At 35.1% G+C, this 19,187-nt stretch overlaps 1 protein-coding gene across 13 annotated transcripts in view; it reads left to right on the forward strand.

Annotated features, from left to right (window-relative positions):
• Nucleotides 1-19,187, forward strand: part of RIMS2 (regulating synaptic membrane exocytosis 2) — a 605,965-nt gene that overhangs the window by 203,236 nt on the left and 383,542 nt on the right. The window contains exon 1 of one of the 13 annotated variants that reach the window (XM_086336257.1): nucleotides 12,611-13,066. The exons of the other annotated variants lie outside the window; for them this stretch is intronic. Coding sequence (XP_086192383.1) covers nucleotides 12,945-13,066 — 122 coding nt within the window. The 5' untranslated portion in view covers nucleotides 12,611-12,944. Of the gene's footprint in view, nucleotides 1-12,610; nucleotides 13,067-19,187 lie in introns of those variants that run through there. 13 annotated transcript variants of the gene reach the window in all.

A 19,187-nucleotide genomic window follows, 5' to 3' on the forward strand; every position in this document is an offset into this window, starting at 1 on the left:
AGTGAGAAAATTGGTGTTATTTTGCATTTTTTCATATCCCTTTAGTGTCTGATTTAGTGGAAGACAGCTGGATACTTTTATCTCCTTGTGTATTCATTATCTTTAGATATCACATATAATGTAGCCTCTGGAAAACCCCACTGTACACCCATGAGAGAATGAAAGTCCAAAAGGCAAATAATATTTTGGTATTATTATGAATATAGTTTGGCTCTGCAGATTCTCTGAAGGAGTACACCCCCTGAGGTCACTAGAGCACTGCAATTTTGAAAATTGCTAGACTATAACTGCTAGACTAAAGGTAGTCTCCCACCTTATCACCAACAGAGTATTTGTGTATTGACAGGATTGTAGAAGATAACTCAAACTCTCAGTTACCTTGCCTATTTTTTGTTTGATTTCTGTTTTTGTCCTTGAGTTTGTCTATGCTCTGATTGTCATGATAAGCAAATGCAAAAGATCTTTGCTGAGTTTACTTTCTAAGAGGAATGGTGGGGGGCTAAGTTTAATATACAGTGAGTTGGGATAGAGGTTTTTCTTGAAATAATTCTGGCATCTTTTGACCATAGCCTTTATTTGCAGAGTTGCTGCAGCCATTGAGAAATTTGGTTTAAAACTCAGGAACAGTTTTCAAAATGTATTTTTTAATTTGTAAGAAATTTATAGAAATTTTAATCTTTATGCATATTCATTTTTGTATGCATGCTGTATTTAATAATGGCACTAGTGAGTATTTCTCTTAAGTGTTTTTGTTTTAATTTTGTGCAATCTCTTTTATCCAAAGAATGAATTAGTCTCATGCATCTCAAGATAGCTCAACACATGATAAATTGCTGTTGTCCTAAGATTTGAAATACAGTTTGCTGTTAGGAGCATTAATATAGAATCGTGTGGATTTCTTCTTTAGTAATCTGTGGCTATTCTAGTTTTTTTTTTAAACTAATGATGCAACAAAAATAGATAATGTAGAGAATCAAAATTGTTATTACCTATAACCAGCTATTTCTGTTTCTGTGATATATACCCAAGAGATGCTTGTATATATTATGTGACACAGTTGGAAGTCTTGTGGTATGATTTGGAGCTCTTTGTCTGGAAAGGTCTTTCAAGGTTGGTTTGAAGGTTATTGGTAGAACAGTTCTCACTGTGCTTGCCTAATTACACAGTGCTTGAACTGGAAAATTAAACTTAAGGGTGACCTCCCCTCTCTAGTGATGCGGCCCTCATCCACTTCTTTCTTTTATTATGTTTCCACCCGAGCATTTTTGTTTGTTTGTTTGTCTGTTTCTTAGATGTTAGTTCTTAACTTGTTTTTTCTCAGTAATATTTTCAAATTCTTATTGAGTTTTCTATTTATCTAATCTTTAAAACTATTTTAGTCTTCCTTTTCTCTGTGTGAGAGTTGGTTTGTGTCTATAGAGCAGGATTGACAAATTTTAGTTACATCCATCTGGAAAAGTGTAATATTTTTTCATACAACCAAGACTGCAAGGCTGCAGAATATATGAACTCAAGATTGTTGTGATGTAAAATAACTTTTTCACTTTAGTGGTATAGATCTGAAATTCATTTGTATAAATTATTTGACATGGTTGAAAGTTTTGAGATTGATTTATTATTTTTGTCTGGAAAGTGCTAAGACTCCCATTTCTTCTGGTTGACTTTGCTTAATAAGAATTAGAGTCATGTGAATAGGGAGACTTAGGAAAATTTGATTTGTTTTCATTGTGGTGTTTCCCCCTCTGCCTAAATATATTTTGATCCAGTGCTTAAGTGCACCTTAGCGTTTTGTTCTCTCAAAAACAAATATGAGGTTTGGTGGTTATGTTTATGTCTAAGGCCTAAAGTGGTCTTTTACTTGTATTTTCATATTACCTTTTCTTTTTTGCATTCTGGGAACACTTATAAATTGTAAAAGTAGCTTACATTTTAAACGAGAGCATCCATAGGAGTTTCTGAATAACAGTGACATGGTGGTACTGTGTAAGGAGTAAGAGGTGATTGCCCACTCTAACTCTCACCAACACTAGGACAAAAAAAAGAGCATTTCCCTTTCTGTCAAGTGAGGAAGTTTAGATCTTGTTGTAAATGTAATAGGATACCATTGCAGGCTTTAAATACTGGAGTGGTGTGATATTATTTATATTTTCATAGGGTCATTTTGTTATGTAAGAATGGTTTGTAGGAGACAAGTATTAATACAGAGAGAAATTAGGCTATCGAGGTAGTCTAGGAGAGAGATGTTGGTGACTTGAGCTAGAATTATAGCAACAAGATGGATGTTGCTGGACTTGTGTTCCATTTTGAAGATGAAGTTGACACAATCTACTACTGATAGACTGAATGTACGTGGTGGGTGTGAAAGGAAAAGATGAAGGAAGACTCCTAGTAGTGTTGTTCCAAGAAGGGAAAACCTGAGGGATTCTGTTTGGCCATGTTATGTTTGAGATGACTTTCTGACTTCCATTTGTTGATGTCAAGTTGATGGACACATGAATTTGGAGTTTGGAGTTTTAGGACACATGAGTTTAAAGTTCTCAGTAAAGGTAAGGGCAAGGTATAATGTGTATAAGAGATTTAAAGTCATGGGATCTAAGTCACTTAGGAAGAGCAATTAGATTAAAGAACAGAAGCAACCTACAACATATTTCACAATAGAGCCTTGGACAGTTCCAATATTTAGAGATTGAAGGAGCGTAGTAAGAGTCAGCAAAATAGGCTGAGAAAAAAAAAAAAATGCCACCAAGAAGAGGAAAATAAGGAGAATATGTCTCAGGAGCAAAGAGTGAAGATAGTTTAAGAACTATGGATGGCATAGCATCAATGTCAAGTGCTAGAGTGAAGCTGTGTTAAGAAAAGAACAGAATTGTTTTGGAATACGGCAACATGGAAGTCACCGATGAGAGCCATCTCAGTGGCGTATTAGTGATGGAAACTCTGTTGTTATAGATTGAGAAGAGAATGTGAAATGAGGAGGTAGACAGCAACTGTTGACAACTTTTTCAAAACATTTTGCTGAGAAGAGGAGCATAAAAATGGGGCAGTGGCTAGAACAGAATATGACATCAAGGGAGGTCCTTTCAAGATAGGGAGTAATATATTAATCCAACCCCTGGTGACTTACTTCACACATAAAGTAAATATTATTTATTGTCATTACAAATATTATTCAAAGAGAGTGAAAAAACTGGTTTGAAACTCAGCATTAAAAAAACACAGCATCCAGTTCCATCATTTCAGGGCAAATAGAAGGGGAAAAAGTGGAAGCAGTAAAAGATTTTTTTTCTCCCCCCTTGGGCTCCAAAATCACTGCAGACTGTGACTGCAGCCATGAAATTGAAAGACACTTGCTCCTTGGAAGGAAAGCTATGACAAACCTCAAGAGCATATTAAAAAGTAGAGACATCACTTTGCTGACAAAAGTCTGTATAGTGAAAGCTATGATTTTTCAAGTAGTCATGTATGAATGTGAGAGTTGGACCATAAAGAAGGTTGAGCACCTAAGAACTGATGCCTTCAAATTGTGGTGCTAGAGAAGACTCTTGAGTGTCTTGCACTACAAGGAGATCAAACCAGTCAATCCTAAAAGAAATCAACTTTGAATATTCATTGGATAATCAGCTGAAGCTCCAATACTTTGGCTACCTGATGCCAAGAGCCGACTCATTGGAAAAGACCCGGATGCTGGGAAAGATTGAAGGCAAAGGAGAAGGGAGTGTAAGAGGATGAGATGGTTAGATAGCATTACCTACTCACCAACTCAATGGACATGAATTTGAGCAAACTCCGGGATATAGTGGAGGACAGAGGAGACTGGCATGTTGCATGGGGTTGCAAAGGGTCGATACAACTTAGCTGCTGAACAAAAACAACAAAAATTACTAGAGCAAGAGGGTTCTAAAATAGAGTTAATAATAAGTAAGCTAGATATTTTAGGAAGGAGTTAGTAAGAAAAAAGGAAGCTAGGTGGAAAATTGCTAGAATAGCTCTTTGTTATATTTTAGTTTCTTTTCTACGTTCAAATTTGGTGCTTAAACAGATTCACTCATAAGTAGCTCTAGTTTCTCTGATTAGTATTGATTTCTGTCCATTTCTAAGGACCATGCATATCTAACTAGATTTTTTAGTTGGTAGAATTGGATCAAAATACATGTAGATTTGCATTTATTTGCACAGAGTCTCCTGCTTTGGCTGAACAAAGACTAAACATTTTGTTTGCTTACCTGCTTCCAAGGGAGGAAAGAGGACTTACGAAGGAAGCTTAGGGATGTCTGCTCACAGTCCATTTTCATAGCTAGGTCCTGGGTGCTATAGAGCAAGTGATTTCAGGTAAAAGAGCTGTTTTGTAATGTCTGTTTTTACAATGTCACCCCTTGTAATGAAGCACAGCATTACAAGGGGTGACTCTTCCAATTCCAGGTGACAGAACATATAATACAGAGTCAGTCATATCATTCTTCTTACAATGTTGTCTTTTCTTGACTTAGAGGCCACCACGCTTTCCTGATTTCCCCCCACCTCTGTGGCTTCTCTTCATCTTTATCCTTTATGCTTCTTCTATATCTGATGACAGTGTGGAACTTAGTTTCCTGGTGCACTGTCTTATGCTTTTTTTTTAAACCATTTTGAACTTTCTCTGGGTGATCTCATCTGCTTGCTTGGTTGAAATCATTACTAACATGCTGATGCTTCCTGAATTTATATCTTTGGCTGAGAACTCTTTTCTGAACTCTGGAGTGACATATCCAATTGCTTACTTATTTGTCTTTCTAGCTATCTTACATGCTCCTTAAATTCAGCAACTCATCATTTTCCCCTTTCCTTTCCCTCAATCTGCTTCTCCTTTAGCATTCTCTGCCTTAGGAAATGTTAAGACTCTCTGCTTGATTACTTAAGAAAGACATCTGAGAGTCATTTTTGATGCCTCTCTTGACCTTCATACACCCCCTCCCACTCCTGTGGCAAATTGTCATTGTGTCTTGTTGATTTAACATCTACTTTTTGTCTTCCTGTGTCTCCATTTTACTGCTATATTTAATTCAAGCCAACTATTATCTTGCTTTGGCTACTTTATTAGCTTTCTAGTTGATGTTCTTGCATCCACATGTGGTGAGATAATTTTTTGGTGTATTTATGGTATCTCCAACTCCTCCTTTATTTCATGAAATAATGAGTAGAAGGAAACTGTATGAAAGAAATGAAGTGTGTACATTCAGTATCAATATGTTATCTTCCATCATGATGGAAAAGAATAAAAAAAGAAAGAAAAGAATTGTGGATGGGAACTCTTGGAGGCCAGTATTATTGCACAGTATTTCATTGTCCCCCTTATTTTGCTAAAACACGTTTATAGTTGTGCCAATGATTGTCATTTTTCATTTTCATATGATGACAATATGCAGTCAGCATTTCTTTCATGAAGAATCTATGGACACTTGGAATTTACTAGGTAGTAGAGTGCCTTATGGAGGCAGTTTGCAAGATTAGGTTGAGTGCTTGGAGTCCCAAGGCTATCATCATTTCTGTACTGAGGTTCCCAGACAGTGGAGCTATTAGAAGTGGAGTTGGACCTTATTCATATGGATCTTGCTCCCTGAAGTTGTAGTGTTGCTTCCAGTTATTCTCTTGATGGTTATCAAGGGAATATTTACTCAGAATGAGCAGTCCTAATACTGGAGGGACTTACCAGATTGTATTTTCTGAGATCTTGGTTCTCTTTCCTCTAACAGATAGACCTTTTGGGTGTCAGAGCAGACAATCACTCTGGATGTTTTCATCCTGGAGTTTAAATCTAGAATTGGTTACCCTGTAGCCTAATTCTTGGATCTGATAGGAAACGTATTCCTGTTGTTGCCAGCTTGTAAGTGTGGAGACTGCTCTGGTAAGCACTGCTTTGAACTGTTGAAGCAGCCCTGAAGTCCTTCTTCTAACTCTGCAACTTGGTTACAGCACAGTGGTGTTAGCCCTTATAGATTTGGTCTAGACAGAGGGATCAGGGAGATGAGAATGATGGTGGGACTTCATACATTTGTGGATGCTTTCACTGTTTTTCCTTTCCTTTCTGAATTAGATGGTAGAAACTGTTGAGTCTGTTCTGCTGCAGTGATCAAAACTAGGGAGATTGGGTACAGAGTTTAAGCTCCGGGAAGTGTTACAGAATTTTTTTTTTCGTATGTCAGAAAACAACTGAAAACAACACTATCAACACATTTTAAAAAGCTGATTATGAAAACTGCGGTAGGTATTTTGAACTAAACTCCTTTCTGATTTTTGTGTGAAATCTTTAGACTTTTGTACTTACTTAGATCCGGGCTACTCTTCCTCGGTTTCTTTCCTGGATGTACTATATGGCCCACCCTAAGTTGAAGCAGAGGCCGGTTTACATTTATTGAACGTCTTTTCTTTCCTTTTTTTTTGTTAGAAATTTCATCTTCTTCCTATTTATTTGCTTATTTGTTATCCCTTAGGTAAATGGTTTCATGGTCTTGCCTCAGGGACATATTTACAATGCAGGACTTTTATTTGCAAAGCATATAAAGACACCTTGTTCTCTGGACCATCTTTCTTATAAGCCTTAGATTTTTATCAGATGCTTCAGAAAGTCAGTGGACCAAGAATATTACAATAGAAGAGATAGTGCAGTTATAATTATATAGATAGAACTACAGATCTATATTTTAAGAAAATGAAAGATTCTTTTAATGTTTCAGGGATTTTTCTTATGGATTATACATACTATATAACAATTTCACTAATTGATTAGTAATATTTAGATGTTTTCATGTGTGTAGCATTTTAATAGAAATACTTTGGTACTCTTAAACATTAGAAATAAATCCAGACATGTTTGGAACTAGACATCTTTAGAACATAAAATTTAAATATGCCATAAGTGTTTGTGCCTTAGACACATGCACTGTTAAGAAGAGTATAATTCCCTAATTTTTACTCATTCACCTAATTTTTGAGTTTGCATTAAACTTCTTAAGATGTCTCACTTATTGACACTAGAAATTTGTAAACCAAGATTCTTAAATATTAATAATCTTAAGACTTATACGTCAAATATTTTTGAAGATATGTAAATAAGTTAGTGCTAAATTTTGTTTTCTCATTCATTTGGATTTTCTTAGTACTAATTAAGCAGTTTTACTGATTACAGAATTTTAAGAACTTATTGATAAAGAAGAAAACAGATACCACTGCTAATTTGTTATTGTTTAATCACTAAGTTGTGTCTGACTCTGGGAACTCATGGACTGTAGCCTCCCAGGCTCCTCTATCCATAGGATTTCCCAGGCAGACTAATGGAGTGGGTTGCCATTTCTTTCTCCAGGGGATCTTCCTGACCCAGAGATGGATATAGCCAATCATGTGAATATGATAGCCAATCATGTGAAAACTAATAATCTAGTATTTGATTTACTTGAGTACTGCTAAGCAAAAGTTTATGGGCTGCTGCTGCTGCTGCTGCTAAGTCGCTTCAGTTGAGTCCAACTCTGTACAACCCCATAGACGGCAGCCTACCAGGCTCTGCCGCCCCTGGGATTCTCCAGGCAGGAACACAGCATCATAGTATATTATGGTTAAAGATTTCACTGTAATTGTAGAATTCTCCACGTTACATAGTTTACATTTTGGTCTTTCTTGTGGATAGCGTACCAAAAGCTACAGAATAATGGAAAACAATTTGTGATATTTTCACCCAGAATAGTCAATATCAACATTTCATTGTTTATTCTCCTAGTGCTCTCTGAGTTTGAGCATTTTAAAAGTTTTTGCCAAATACTACTTAATATTTCTCAAAAGGTTCTATCAGTATACAGTCCTGACAATAAATGCAGTTTATTTACATGGCCATTCTATGACTTTCTAGCCAATACTTTGCCAATTTAATGGGCAAAATAAATTATATTATCATTTTTATTTGAAAATTTGAGATTGCTTTAAAAAGGTTTAACTTTTTAGTGTTGATTGACTTTTTTCCTGTCATCTTTAATGAAATTGCCTGTGCTGCTTAAAGTTTCTTAACATCTTCTGTGGGAACTCTAGCTAACACTGTTATTTCCATTGAGGAGCTAAATTTTTTAATAGAATGGCCACAGAGAAAACAATTGCTACCAGCTACACCATTTGTGACTGTTAATGCCTCTGCAGGACTAGATGTAAGTATGGAACTGACCTTACTTGAAGGACATTGTGAATTTATCTCATTTTTGCAGAAAAGGGTAAGCATAAGCATTTTATCCCTTCAACATCTAATGAACAGAGATACAGAACTTTGCACAAAGAAATCCTATAAATATTTGTTTCATAAATAAATATGATGAATAAAAGATACCTAATGCTATTGTTGGGCTTCCCTGGTGGCTCAGTGGTAAAGAATCTGCCTGCAGTGCAGGAGACCCTGAGCTGGTTTGATCCCTGAGCTGGGATGATCCCCTGAAGGTGGGCATGGCAATCCACTCCAGTACTCTTCACCTGGAGAATTGCGTGGACAGAAGAACCTGGCGGGCTGCAGTCCATAGAGTCGCACAGAGTCAGACATGACTGAAATGACTAAGCAGCAGCAGTAGGAACGTCATTGTTAGAATCTTGGTTCCAATAATTTGATTCCTTAGTTCACAGTGAGGATACTCCCATATACAACATACTTTACAGTTTATAAAATACATTTGTTTTGATATAATAATACCCTAAGTAAGTGATGTAGTTTATTTTACATTTGAAGAAACATAGCTCAGATATATAAAGTGAACAACATCCTGAGGTTTTATGGCTAGGTAGGGTTGAAGTCAGTAGTTAAATCCAGGCCATTTGACTTCAAGTGTTATGTTCTTCTGTCCTTATGGAAGCCTCTGATATATTACTTGTGAGCCTTCAGTATATAGAAAATTTAAAACAAATATTAGCTATAAACACTCTTTATAATATTTAGGATATTTATAACAAATTACAAGGTCCATCCAATGCACAAGGTTTTTGGTTGCGAATATTGGTTGTTCTTGTATTTATGAACCTTGTAACATGATAGGGCAGGCCACAACAAAAAAACAAACACAGAAACTGACAACCAAATTAAGCCCTGAGCAGTTTCCTGTATAATTTGTGATGTGACTAAAACATAAAATTTATAAAATTTCATAAAATTTAGGCTTCTTATGTATTAAACATCTACTCTCTACTAGGCATTGTGGTAGACAGATAAAACAAACGTGTGTCTTAATCTCATGAACTGAGAGTGAAAGACAGACTTTTTTCAAGTAAATATATAGTTATGCTTTTATCAAATGCTGTGAAGAAAAAGTATACGGTACCGTGATAGTGGATAAGGGGGGACCTAATCTAGGTTAAAGAAAGTCTTCTTGAGAAAGTGACATTTGAGCCCCTCAGGATGAGTGTGAGAAGGTGAAAGGTGATAGTGAGGTAGGGAAGTGGGAGAAATCTCTTCTGGAATGCTGAAGAAACTGTGAGGAAGCCGACCAGTACTGTGCGGAATATGGTGACAGCTGGAAAATAAGGCTCTGAGGAAGGCAGCTGCTATATTATTTACTTCGAAGAAGCCATTTTGAGGCTCATTCCAGTATCTTTCTATTGCTTAGACCATTTTTGAAACTTTCTGTGAGCTTGCCTTAAGATTTAATTTTGAAATACAAAAGAAAAATTTTTTTGACAACAGATTATTTTGCAGTTTAGTCACCTTATTTAATAGACTTGCTTTAAAATGGCTTTGGATTATTTATAAGAATTTAAAAAAATATTTAATTTACTTTTGCTTATGCTAGGTTTTCATTTTTGCACATGGGCTTTCTATAGTTGTGGTGAGCAAGCTTCTCATTGCTGGGGCTTCTTTGGCTCTAGGCCCCTGGGCTTCAGTATTTGCAGCACACGGGCTCAGTAGCTATGGTGCCTGGGCTTAGTTATTCCATGGCGTGTGGAATATTCCCGGAAGAGGGAATGAACCTGTGTACCCTAAATTGGTAGGTGGATTCTCATCCACTGTACCATCAGGGAAGTCTCCTGTTTATAAAAATTGAGTCTACCCACAAGGCGTTGGGTATATATATGTGTGTGTGTATATATATATGTGTGTGTGTATGGATGGATATATCACAGATACTATAAGTTTCAGAAATTAAGAACTTAAAAATGTATATTTCCACTTATAGAAATTGACCTTTCATAGATGTAAAAATCAACTTGTAGTCAAAGGCTTAACAATTTGAAGCACATCAGGTTGCTTCTGTCTGAGTTAAATAGAAGAAATCCACTTAAAATTATTTGTGAATTTTAAAAATTTGCATTGTTTACTTTGAAATATACTTGATTGCATCACTGGGAAATAAGTTTCTTATTCATGTATTGAGGCTGATTTATTTACAAATGGGCTTCCCTGGTGGCTCAGATGGTAAAGAATCTGCCTGCAATGCAGGAAACTTGGGTTTGATCCCTGGGTCAGGAAGATTCCTAGAGGAAGGCATGGCTACCCACTCCAGTATTCTTGCCTGGAGAATCCCCATGGACAGAGGAGCCTGGTGGGCTACAGTCTTTGGGGTCGCAAAGAGTCATAGTTGACTGAATGACTAACACTTTCACTTATTTTTTATTTACAAATACAAGTGTGTATGTGTGTGTATGTGTGGGTACCCATGTGTGCACATGTATGGAAGATAGAATAATAGGCAAGAAGCATATGAAATGGAGCCCAAAGTAAAGACCTTCATTCAAATACTCTTCTACAAGCTGTGTGATCTTTAATCCCTTAATACCTTAGTTTCTTTTCATCCATCAAATAGTAGCAATGATCACTTGTTCATAATGTTTTCTAAATATTAAAAAATTTAGAAGTATTAATACTTAATAAGCCAAACATAGTTTATGATTGTTATGTGTGTATGTATTTCAAAAACATATTAGTGTATACCTATTAAAATCTAAAATAATAAGCAAAATAGGAGCACTCTTAAAGAAAGTGAAGTCACTCAGTTGTGTCCAACTCTTTGTGACCCCATGGACAGTAGCCTACCAGGCTCCTTCATCCATGAGATTTTCCAGGCAAGAATACTGGAGTGGGTTGCCATTTCCTTCTCCAGGAGATCTTCCCAACCCAGGGATTGAACCCAGGTCTTCCGCATTGTAGGCAGACACTTTACCGTGTGAGCCACCAGAGAAGTCCTTATACCAGACCTCTCTTAGTTGAGGACAAACCCATTATTGAAGATCTTAATTTATTAAAAAAGTAAATTAGTTGTTTAAAAATTTATATTATTACATGTTTACTTTTTATCTTTTAAAATTTTAGTATTGTTTCTTTTATGTTGTTATTTTGTGACGTGTTTATTCACATCAAAAAGAATTCACTAGTTTATAAAAAAGTTTTAATGTATTTAAGTAGGCATGTAAGTGCTTATTTATTGATAGTGGTATGTGTATGGAAGGGGATAGAAGAAGTTAAGGCTAAAAGTTGAGAGAAAAGGGGCTAAAAAAGATGTATTTGTTAAAGAAATGTCATGATTTAGGAGCAGTTAAAGATCAGTTAAATATATTGATCATCCTATAAGTGAGTTGATTTTTAAAATTTGGTTTACACACTACTTATAGAGCATCTTTTGTAGAAAGATGAATGATCCTGGATGTAGAGTAACTTAAGATTTTAGTTAAACCAGAGTTACTCATTTAGAATGGATGGTGATCTGTGGTACTCTAAGACCATTGGCGCCTTCAGGAAATACCTTCTAAAAAATACTGTGACCGCCATTATTGGAATAAATAATAGTTGATAAAGTCTCTCTAGCCTTAGCTGTACTTTTTTGATTTGTGGGCAAGTTCATATTTTATGTGTGCTGTTTCAGTTTTAATTGATAAGGTACAATTTTTTTCTAGCATTACTTGATTAAGCATGTAGATCATACTATGTATGGGCTTCCCTGGTGGCTCAGATGGTAAAGAATCTGCCTGCAATGAGAGAGATCCAGGTTTAACCTTTGGATTGGTAAGATCCCCTGGAGAAGGGAATGGTAACCCACTCCAGTTTTTATTGCCTGGAGAATCCCCATGGACAGAGGAGCCTGGTGGGCTATACAGTCCATGGGGTTGCAAAGAATTGGAAATGACTGAGTGACTAACACTTTCATACTATGTATGGCCTTTAAAAAGGGCCCAGCTGAACATTATTCACTTTCCTTTAAAAATAAGTAGCTGAAGACATTTTAAAATTAAATAGGGAATTAAGACAGCTAAGTACATGTTTTCCAAATGTCTCTTTCGAAGTATGGCATTACAAATGCAGGCAATAAAACCCCTATTGTCTGTTATATTTTTATTTCGTGATATCAAAAGAAGGATCAGCTGCTTATTTTTTGAATGTTTTGGCCCTATGCGGTAGCCTATACACTAATGAGACCTATATACTCAGTTGCTGGAGTTATTCATTTTTCAGGGAAAGAGAAAAGGGTTGGGGAATGTATAATTTCTTCCCCTCTTACCCAGTAGTAACATTGGGAAGATACCTTGGCCCATTTTTATTACTTCTGAGATTTTATTGCTGGCAGCCAGATGTGCTGAAACTCCTGACGACAGCATCTATTCATTGCGTGTTTTTAATAGGCTTAGAGAAATATGAGTAGAGTACATGAAAGCAGCTCAGCTTCACACTTCAGCTGGGAATGCCCAAAAAGCTTACTGCTGTTTAGAATTCTTGCTACAGTCAGGAGAAAGCCGAAAGCCGCACGGGTACTGAATCTTCTACGACTGAATTAGAAGAATAATGACTGTACAATTAACTATCAACCTCTGCTCATTTAAGCACAGTTTTTACAGAGCTCAGGAGAAATATGGAACTTGATTGGCATGTTTTTATTTGATGGTGTCTGCAAATAGATGACTTTAAAGACAGGTGGTAAGGAAAAATAAGAGAAGGAGAAAAAAAAAAAAAAGGAAGGAAAATGCAATTTGAGACATTGCGCCAGGTCTGCAATTCTGTTTTATCTCATTTTCATGGGGTTTTTTCATCCCCACCAAATATTTTACAAAATGAGCTTTTTGGACAAACGCTGAACAATGCAAGGTGAGTAAAGCTAAACTATATATTATTTTAGAATTGATATTTTCAGAGTAAGAATCTTAAGACTGTAAAATTGTTCTGTATTGAAATATTAGTATTATAAGGGTGTCGTCTTTTTAATCTTAAACATAAAATTTTATGTAGTTCCTAACTGATTTTTAAAAGGAAAATAAGCTTACTTCAAAGCACAAAAACATCTTAAATTTAACTAGCTTGACCTCTGAAATATAATACAGGCTGTTTCATGATTTCATTTTCTAATAAATAAAATGATTAATTTAAAATGTCTGATAGGTTTTATTCCTTTGTGATCACGGCAGTGATTGCATTGCATATGTAAGGATGGGGCTATATAATCATATGTGATTTGTTGGAAAATGTGAATTAGCAGTCATGCATGCTTTTTGTAAAACATGCAGAAGACGTTTTCTAGGTTCAAGACATTTCTCTATGCAGGGTAGATCAATAATCACTTTAAAACAAGCTATGTTATGGAACTGCTAATAATGCTTTGTATGAGATTGGCTAGTTTGGAAGGATGCTTTGTTATAAATTCCTATTGCTTTTTCAACTTGCTCTTTTTCGGTGTGTGTATATGTGTGTATGGTGAAGGTTGTTAAATCACGGACATATGTTTTAGGTGGTTTCTCTGGCTTTCACTGTAACAGTTAGCTTATTAAAGAATGCTTTTGAAATGCAGTTTTATCATGCAGTTTTTCCCTCATATAAAAATGTTGATTGCCTTTTGAGTATTTCTGATGTTATATACCTTGTTTAAGAAAGACCCCATTTTAACTAAATATGTGTAGAGAAAGACTGAGAAAGAAATACTGTGAACATGATAATGTACTGAAACCTTCTGGAAATTGAGGGGGAACTAAGAGTGCATAGAATATTGAATGATTTTTGCTGGTCTCTCTAGGATCTCTGAACAGTGTGAGGCAGGCTATTTTAGGATTAAAAAAATACCTATTACCCAGTATTTGTATTAACTTAGCAGGTGAAAGGAAGCTTTTAGAATTTATTGAAAATTAAAATGTTTACTGATGATAAATTTATCTATGACCTTTTCATGAAATATGGAATAACATCCGTTTTTTATAAAATTTCACTTCTTTCCTCCTACTGTTCTGTTAAATTAACTAATTTGATTTTTTTTTTTACATTTAGTTTTTGGACTAATTAAAAATATATGAGTTATGAAATTCTGTGATATTCTAAAAGAGGCTGTCTATATTTTAAGATACTTTTTTTTTTAGTTTAGAAATACATTGCTTGAGTTTCTGTAATGATAAAAATAATCTGTATTGCATTTTACATTTATGTAAAAGAGGCAGCATGGCTTTCTTAAAATTTCCATGATCTGAAGCTATCAGACTTTTAGGATGGGTGCTTATCCTTTATACATCTTTTCCTTGTTTGATTTCGGTTTCTTTTTTTGTAATGCCAAAAACTTATGTGTTTATTAATGTTAGGACTGAGTACACTTCACTTTAGAAGTTGTGCTCTTAACAGCATGGTATGGAATTTGTTTTAAAATAAACGTTAGTAGTTTTAAAATTTGAAAAAAATCTATTTCTTGAGGGAATTTTGTGTATCCTTACTAAGATTCTTTTGCTTGGCTTCAAGTTTCTATTATAATGGGCATGTTCATAATTGCCATGAAATTATTAAAAACCTGGAGTTTTAGGTTGCTGCAGTTAAACATCAAATTGTGAAGTTTCTAATGCTTCTGTGAGATCAGCCTTATTTAACTTTAAAAATATTTCATCTAAAAGTATCTGAAACTACCAGTTAGTAAATGAAGAATTTATTCTGTCTTAGGAGGAATAAATCCCCTGTCCTTATATATCTTTAACTTGTTAGTCTTAAGAAAACATGACATTTTTTACCTGTCAATCTATTGATCTTCATAAACTACTTGATTTACTTTTAGTAAGCAAAACCAGTTATGCAAATAGTTATTATTTAAGAAATATGATAGATGAAAATGAGTTTATATGAGCTTGTAATTAGTATCTCCACATATTTTAATGTTTTGGTTTCTTTGTGTTTGAATCAGATACAGTAGTCTTAAAATTCTTACTTTGCTTAAACATTAAATCAGAAAGTAAGATGTAGAATAAAAAATCATCCTTGAAGAAAAATTTATAGAACAAAGATGATCTGAGTATGTCATCAGACGTACTCTTACAACAACTTTAAAAATGTATCTAAATAATAGGCCTTTCAGCTTTGTGGACTGGACATAATAATGATCTTAAAGTTGAAGCATCAATTCTATAAGTATCACTCTGGAAAGAATAGTGTTGGTTGTTATTACATGAATAATTATTGTTTAAAGGTATTAATTGAAATGGAATATTCAGTTATTGTATTGTGACATTAAGTATGATCTTTAAAGTGACAGAAACATAACATGATAGGTATGAACAATCACATTATATTTTATTCTGAATTACTTTCCAGGAGAAATTACTAGAATAGTACAACATGTCAATTGTAGACAATCTATTATTGAAAGAGGACTCTTTCAAATAGTTTTCTTGAGGCTTTTTCTAGGTAACTAATCTTGTCCCTAAATCTGCAGCTTAACTTTCATCAGATTTTCAGGTGCTAGGGCAGATTACTTCTATGACATATAAGCAATAAAAAGTTAAAAAATTAAAATCTTCCATAATAATTACTCCAAAAGCATTTTCAGGTTCAGCTTGTCAAAGAAGTGAAGATTTTCAGTACAGAATAATATTTGATGTATCATAAGTCACTAAACCAGAGATATGTATAGATTGATAAAATACTGTATTATCTAATGAATATTTGAAATTTCTTTTGTTTGAAAATAATCAAAATATTTTAGATGGACTTTTTATTGGAAACGATATAATATAGCTCTTACATTTTAAACTGAAACTTCTTATGTGACTGTCCTATCTTGTGCTTCTTAAGTACCATTTTTGTACGTAAAAGAGGTGGCAGAGTACCATCTTCTTTTATAATTAAAATAACAAAACCAAAGGTCCAACAAGAAAAATAAAAATCTGTGTCTGCATCTGATGTAAATCGACTTGATAGGTTTTGATGAAATGACACTTTCATTTATATTCTTATCAAAATTTCTTACCCTAAACTCATTTTCCCCCAAATTAAATGACTTGATCAGGATACAAAGATAATTCCTTTTGTTACCAGCAACAAAATTCTGAAGTACTAAGTTCATTATGGAATCTAAATTTGTGATCTTATCTTTGGAAGCAAACAAAAATGTTGGGATGCTAGAAGGTATATTTTTAACAGTGTTCAGTGCCTTGAGTAATCATTTGCTTTAAGCAGTATTTAAATAACATGATAATGATGATTATCTTTTGTAATACAATTTGTGGAGAAAATGTACTTAATATTTTCTAAGTTTTGCTTTTTCTGATTTTTAGTAATATTTCTTGTTCTTTTCCTCCAAACCTTGTAATTATTTCTCTGTCACTTAATGTATGTCAGTGAGTTTGCTGTGCCGGCTGGCCACACAGGGGCATAATAGGGCTGTAATTTATTCAGAATGGATATTAAAGACACACACTCTCTCTCTCCTTTCCATCTGTATATAATGAGCTATGCACAGGCTTTAATATTTAAAAGTAAAATTTAAAAAACCTAGTAGATCAAAGAAGATTCGGATTTGTTGACATTTTCAATCACAAGTAAGGTTCCCATGTGATCAGATTTGGCTGGGCTGGCCTCCATTTATGCCTGCTGTCTCCCACTGATTATTGTCGCTACTGCTTTTCCTCTCAAAAGTGTTGTCATTTGACAATAAATTACAGATCCACTCTAATTATAAAACTGAAATGTAAAGCTTGAATTCACCTAGTGTAAATGGGCTCTTTTCCTCCAAAACATTCAGTTTATTTCAGTTCAGCTGCTCAGTCATGTCCGACTCTGCAGCCCTGTGGACTGCAGCACCCCAGGCTTCCCTGTCCATCACCAACCCCCAAAGCTTGCTCAAACTCACGTCCATCAAGTTGGTGATGCCATCCAACCATCTCATCCTCTGTTGTCCCCTTCTCCTCCTGCCTTCAATCCTTCCCAGCATCAGGGTCTTTTCCAGTGAGTCAGTTCTTTGCATCAGGTGGCCAAAGTATTGGAGTTTCAGCTTCAACATCAGTCCTTCCAATGAATATTCAGGACTGATTTCCTTTAGGATGGACTGGTTGGATCTCCTTAGAGTTCAAGGGACTCTCAAGAGTCTTCTCCAGAGTCCCCCAAAATAAAGTTTCTCACTGTTTCCATTGTTTCTCCATCTATTTGCCTTGAACTGATGGGACTGGATGCCATGATCTTAGTTTTCTGAATGTTGAGTTTTAAGCCAACTTTTTCGCTCTCTTTCACTTTCATCAAGAGGCTCTTGAGTTCTTCGCTTTCTGCCATAAGAGTGGTGTCATCTGCGTATCTGAGGTTATTGATATTTCACCTGGCAATCTTGATTCCAGCTTGTGTTTCATCCATCCTGGCATTTTTGCATGATGTACTCTGCATGTAGCCCGCCAGGCTGCCCGGTCCATGGTGATTCCCCAGGCAAGAATACTGAAGTGGATTGCCATGCCCTCTTCCAGAGGATCTTCCCAACTCAGGGATCGGACCTGAGTCTCTTAGGTCTCCTGCACTGGCAGGCGAGTTCTTTACCACTAGCACCACTTGGGAAGCCCTCTAAAACATTAATATTATCTTAAATAAAATTTGATTTCACAATGTAAATATTTAATTGTTTCATCTAGTAGTATTTTTGGTTAGAAGTGTTTAGACCTTTATATAGCTTTTTACTATTGCTTTGGTTTGTAATGAAGCCATCAATTTGTGCTCAGAATTTTTGGCACGGACACCTGTTTTTCATCTTGGCACGTTAACCACTACTTTGACATAGAAAGAACAGCATTCTTAGTTTTCATAGTTCTGGAAGCACAGTGTGCTCAGTGTGCATTGTTTTTAGTTGGTATGATCACAGCACATCAGTTTTTCATGACAGGAAGAGTGTTTCGTGAACAGTCTATATTCTGAAAGATAAAGCACCCAGGAGGTGGATACGAATGTACACATGTGCATACACAAACATACACACATATCTATATCTATGCTACTTAGTTGCTAAGTCATGTCCAACTCTTTTGTGACCCCATGGACTGTAGGCCACGGGGCTCCTTTGTCCATGGGATTTCCTGGGCAAGAATACTGTAATAGGTTGCCATTTCCTTCTCCAGGGTATATTCCTGACCCAAAGCATCTCTCCTGCTTTGCAGATAGATTCTTTACTGCTGAGCCACCAGGGAAGCTCCAGAGTGTATCTATAAACCTTGTTAAATATATAATAATTATTATAATTATTTATTATATTAAATAATTAATATAATTGTAATATAATTATTATAATAGATAGCATTATATTATAATGCTAATAGTTATATTACAGAAATAAAAGCTTATCTTAACAACTCTCTGTATTTCGAATCAGAATGTCTTTTGATTTCTAGATATGTATGATTAATACTTTTACTGGAATATTTACTGTGAATCGTAGCCATATGCCAAAATTATGAGTATAGATACTTGCTCTGATACTGATATACAGTCACTAAGTACTATTTTCTCTATTCAAAGAACTTGTATTTATAACGTTACTGCTTTTGTTGATGACTGACAAGTAAAAGTTAGCTATACTTTTTTATTGTCACCTTTTATATGATTGTAAGGAATCTTAGAAAACTCGAAGAAGCTAATTACTGGTAAACTCATTTTGTTTAATTCACTGACTAGAAAAATGAATTCATTTCGTATATGCTATGGACCCTTCACATCCATTTATGAATTACTGACAAAGATTCATGTCCCCAAGAAAATAATTCCTAAGGCTGATCTAGGAATTTAGCTTCTGCATTTGAGAAGTTTTAAGGATCTCAGAGGGCTTCCTTGTGGCTCAGTTGATAAAGAATCTGCCTGCAACGTGGGAGGCCTGGGATCCATCCGAGTTGAAATCTTTGTGAGCAGTTCTTTTGGGGCAAAATTTAAAAAGCCATTACAAGTTAAAATTGTGGTATCTTCAACTATGAGGGCTCTTTGTCTAGTGTTTTTCAAGTCA

This window comes from Bos grunniens, chromosome 14 (genome assembly GCF_055505025.1).
Source record: "Bos grunniens cultivar Pamir isolate PY7600 chromosome 14, Bosgru_T2T1.0, whole genome shotgun sequence".
In the NCBI taxonomy this organism is placed as follows: domain Eukaryota; kingdom Metazoa; phylum Chordata; class Mammalia; order Artiodactyla; family Bovidae; genus Bos; species Bos grunniens.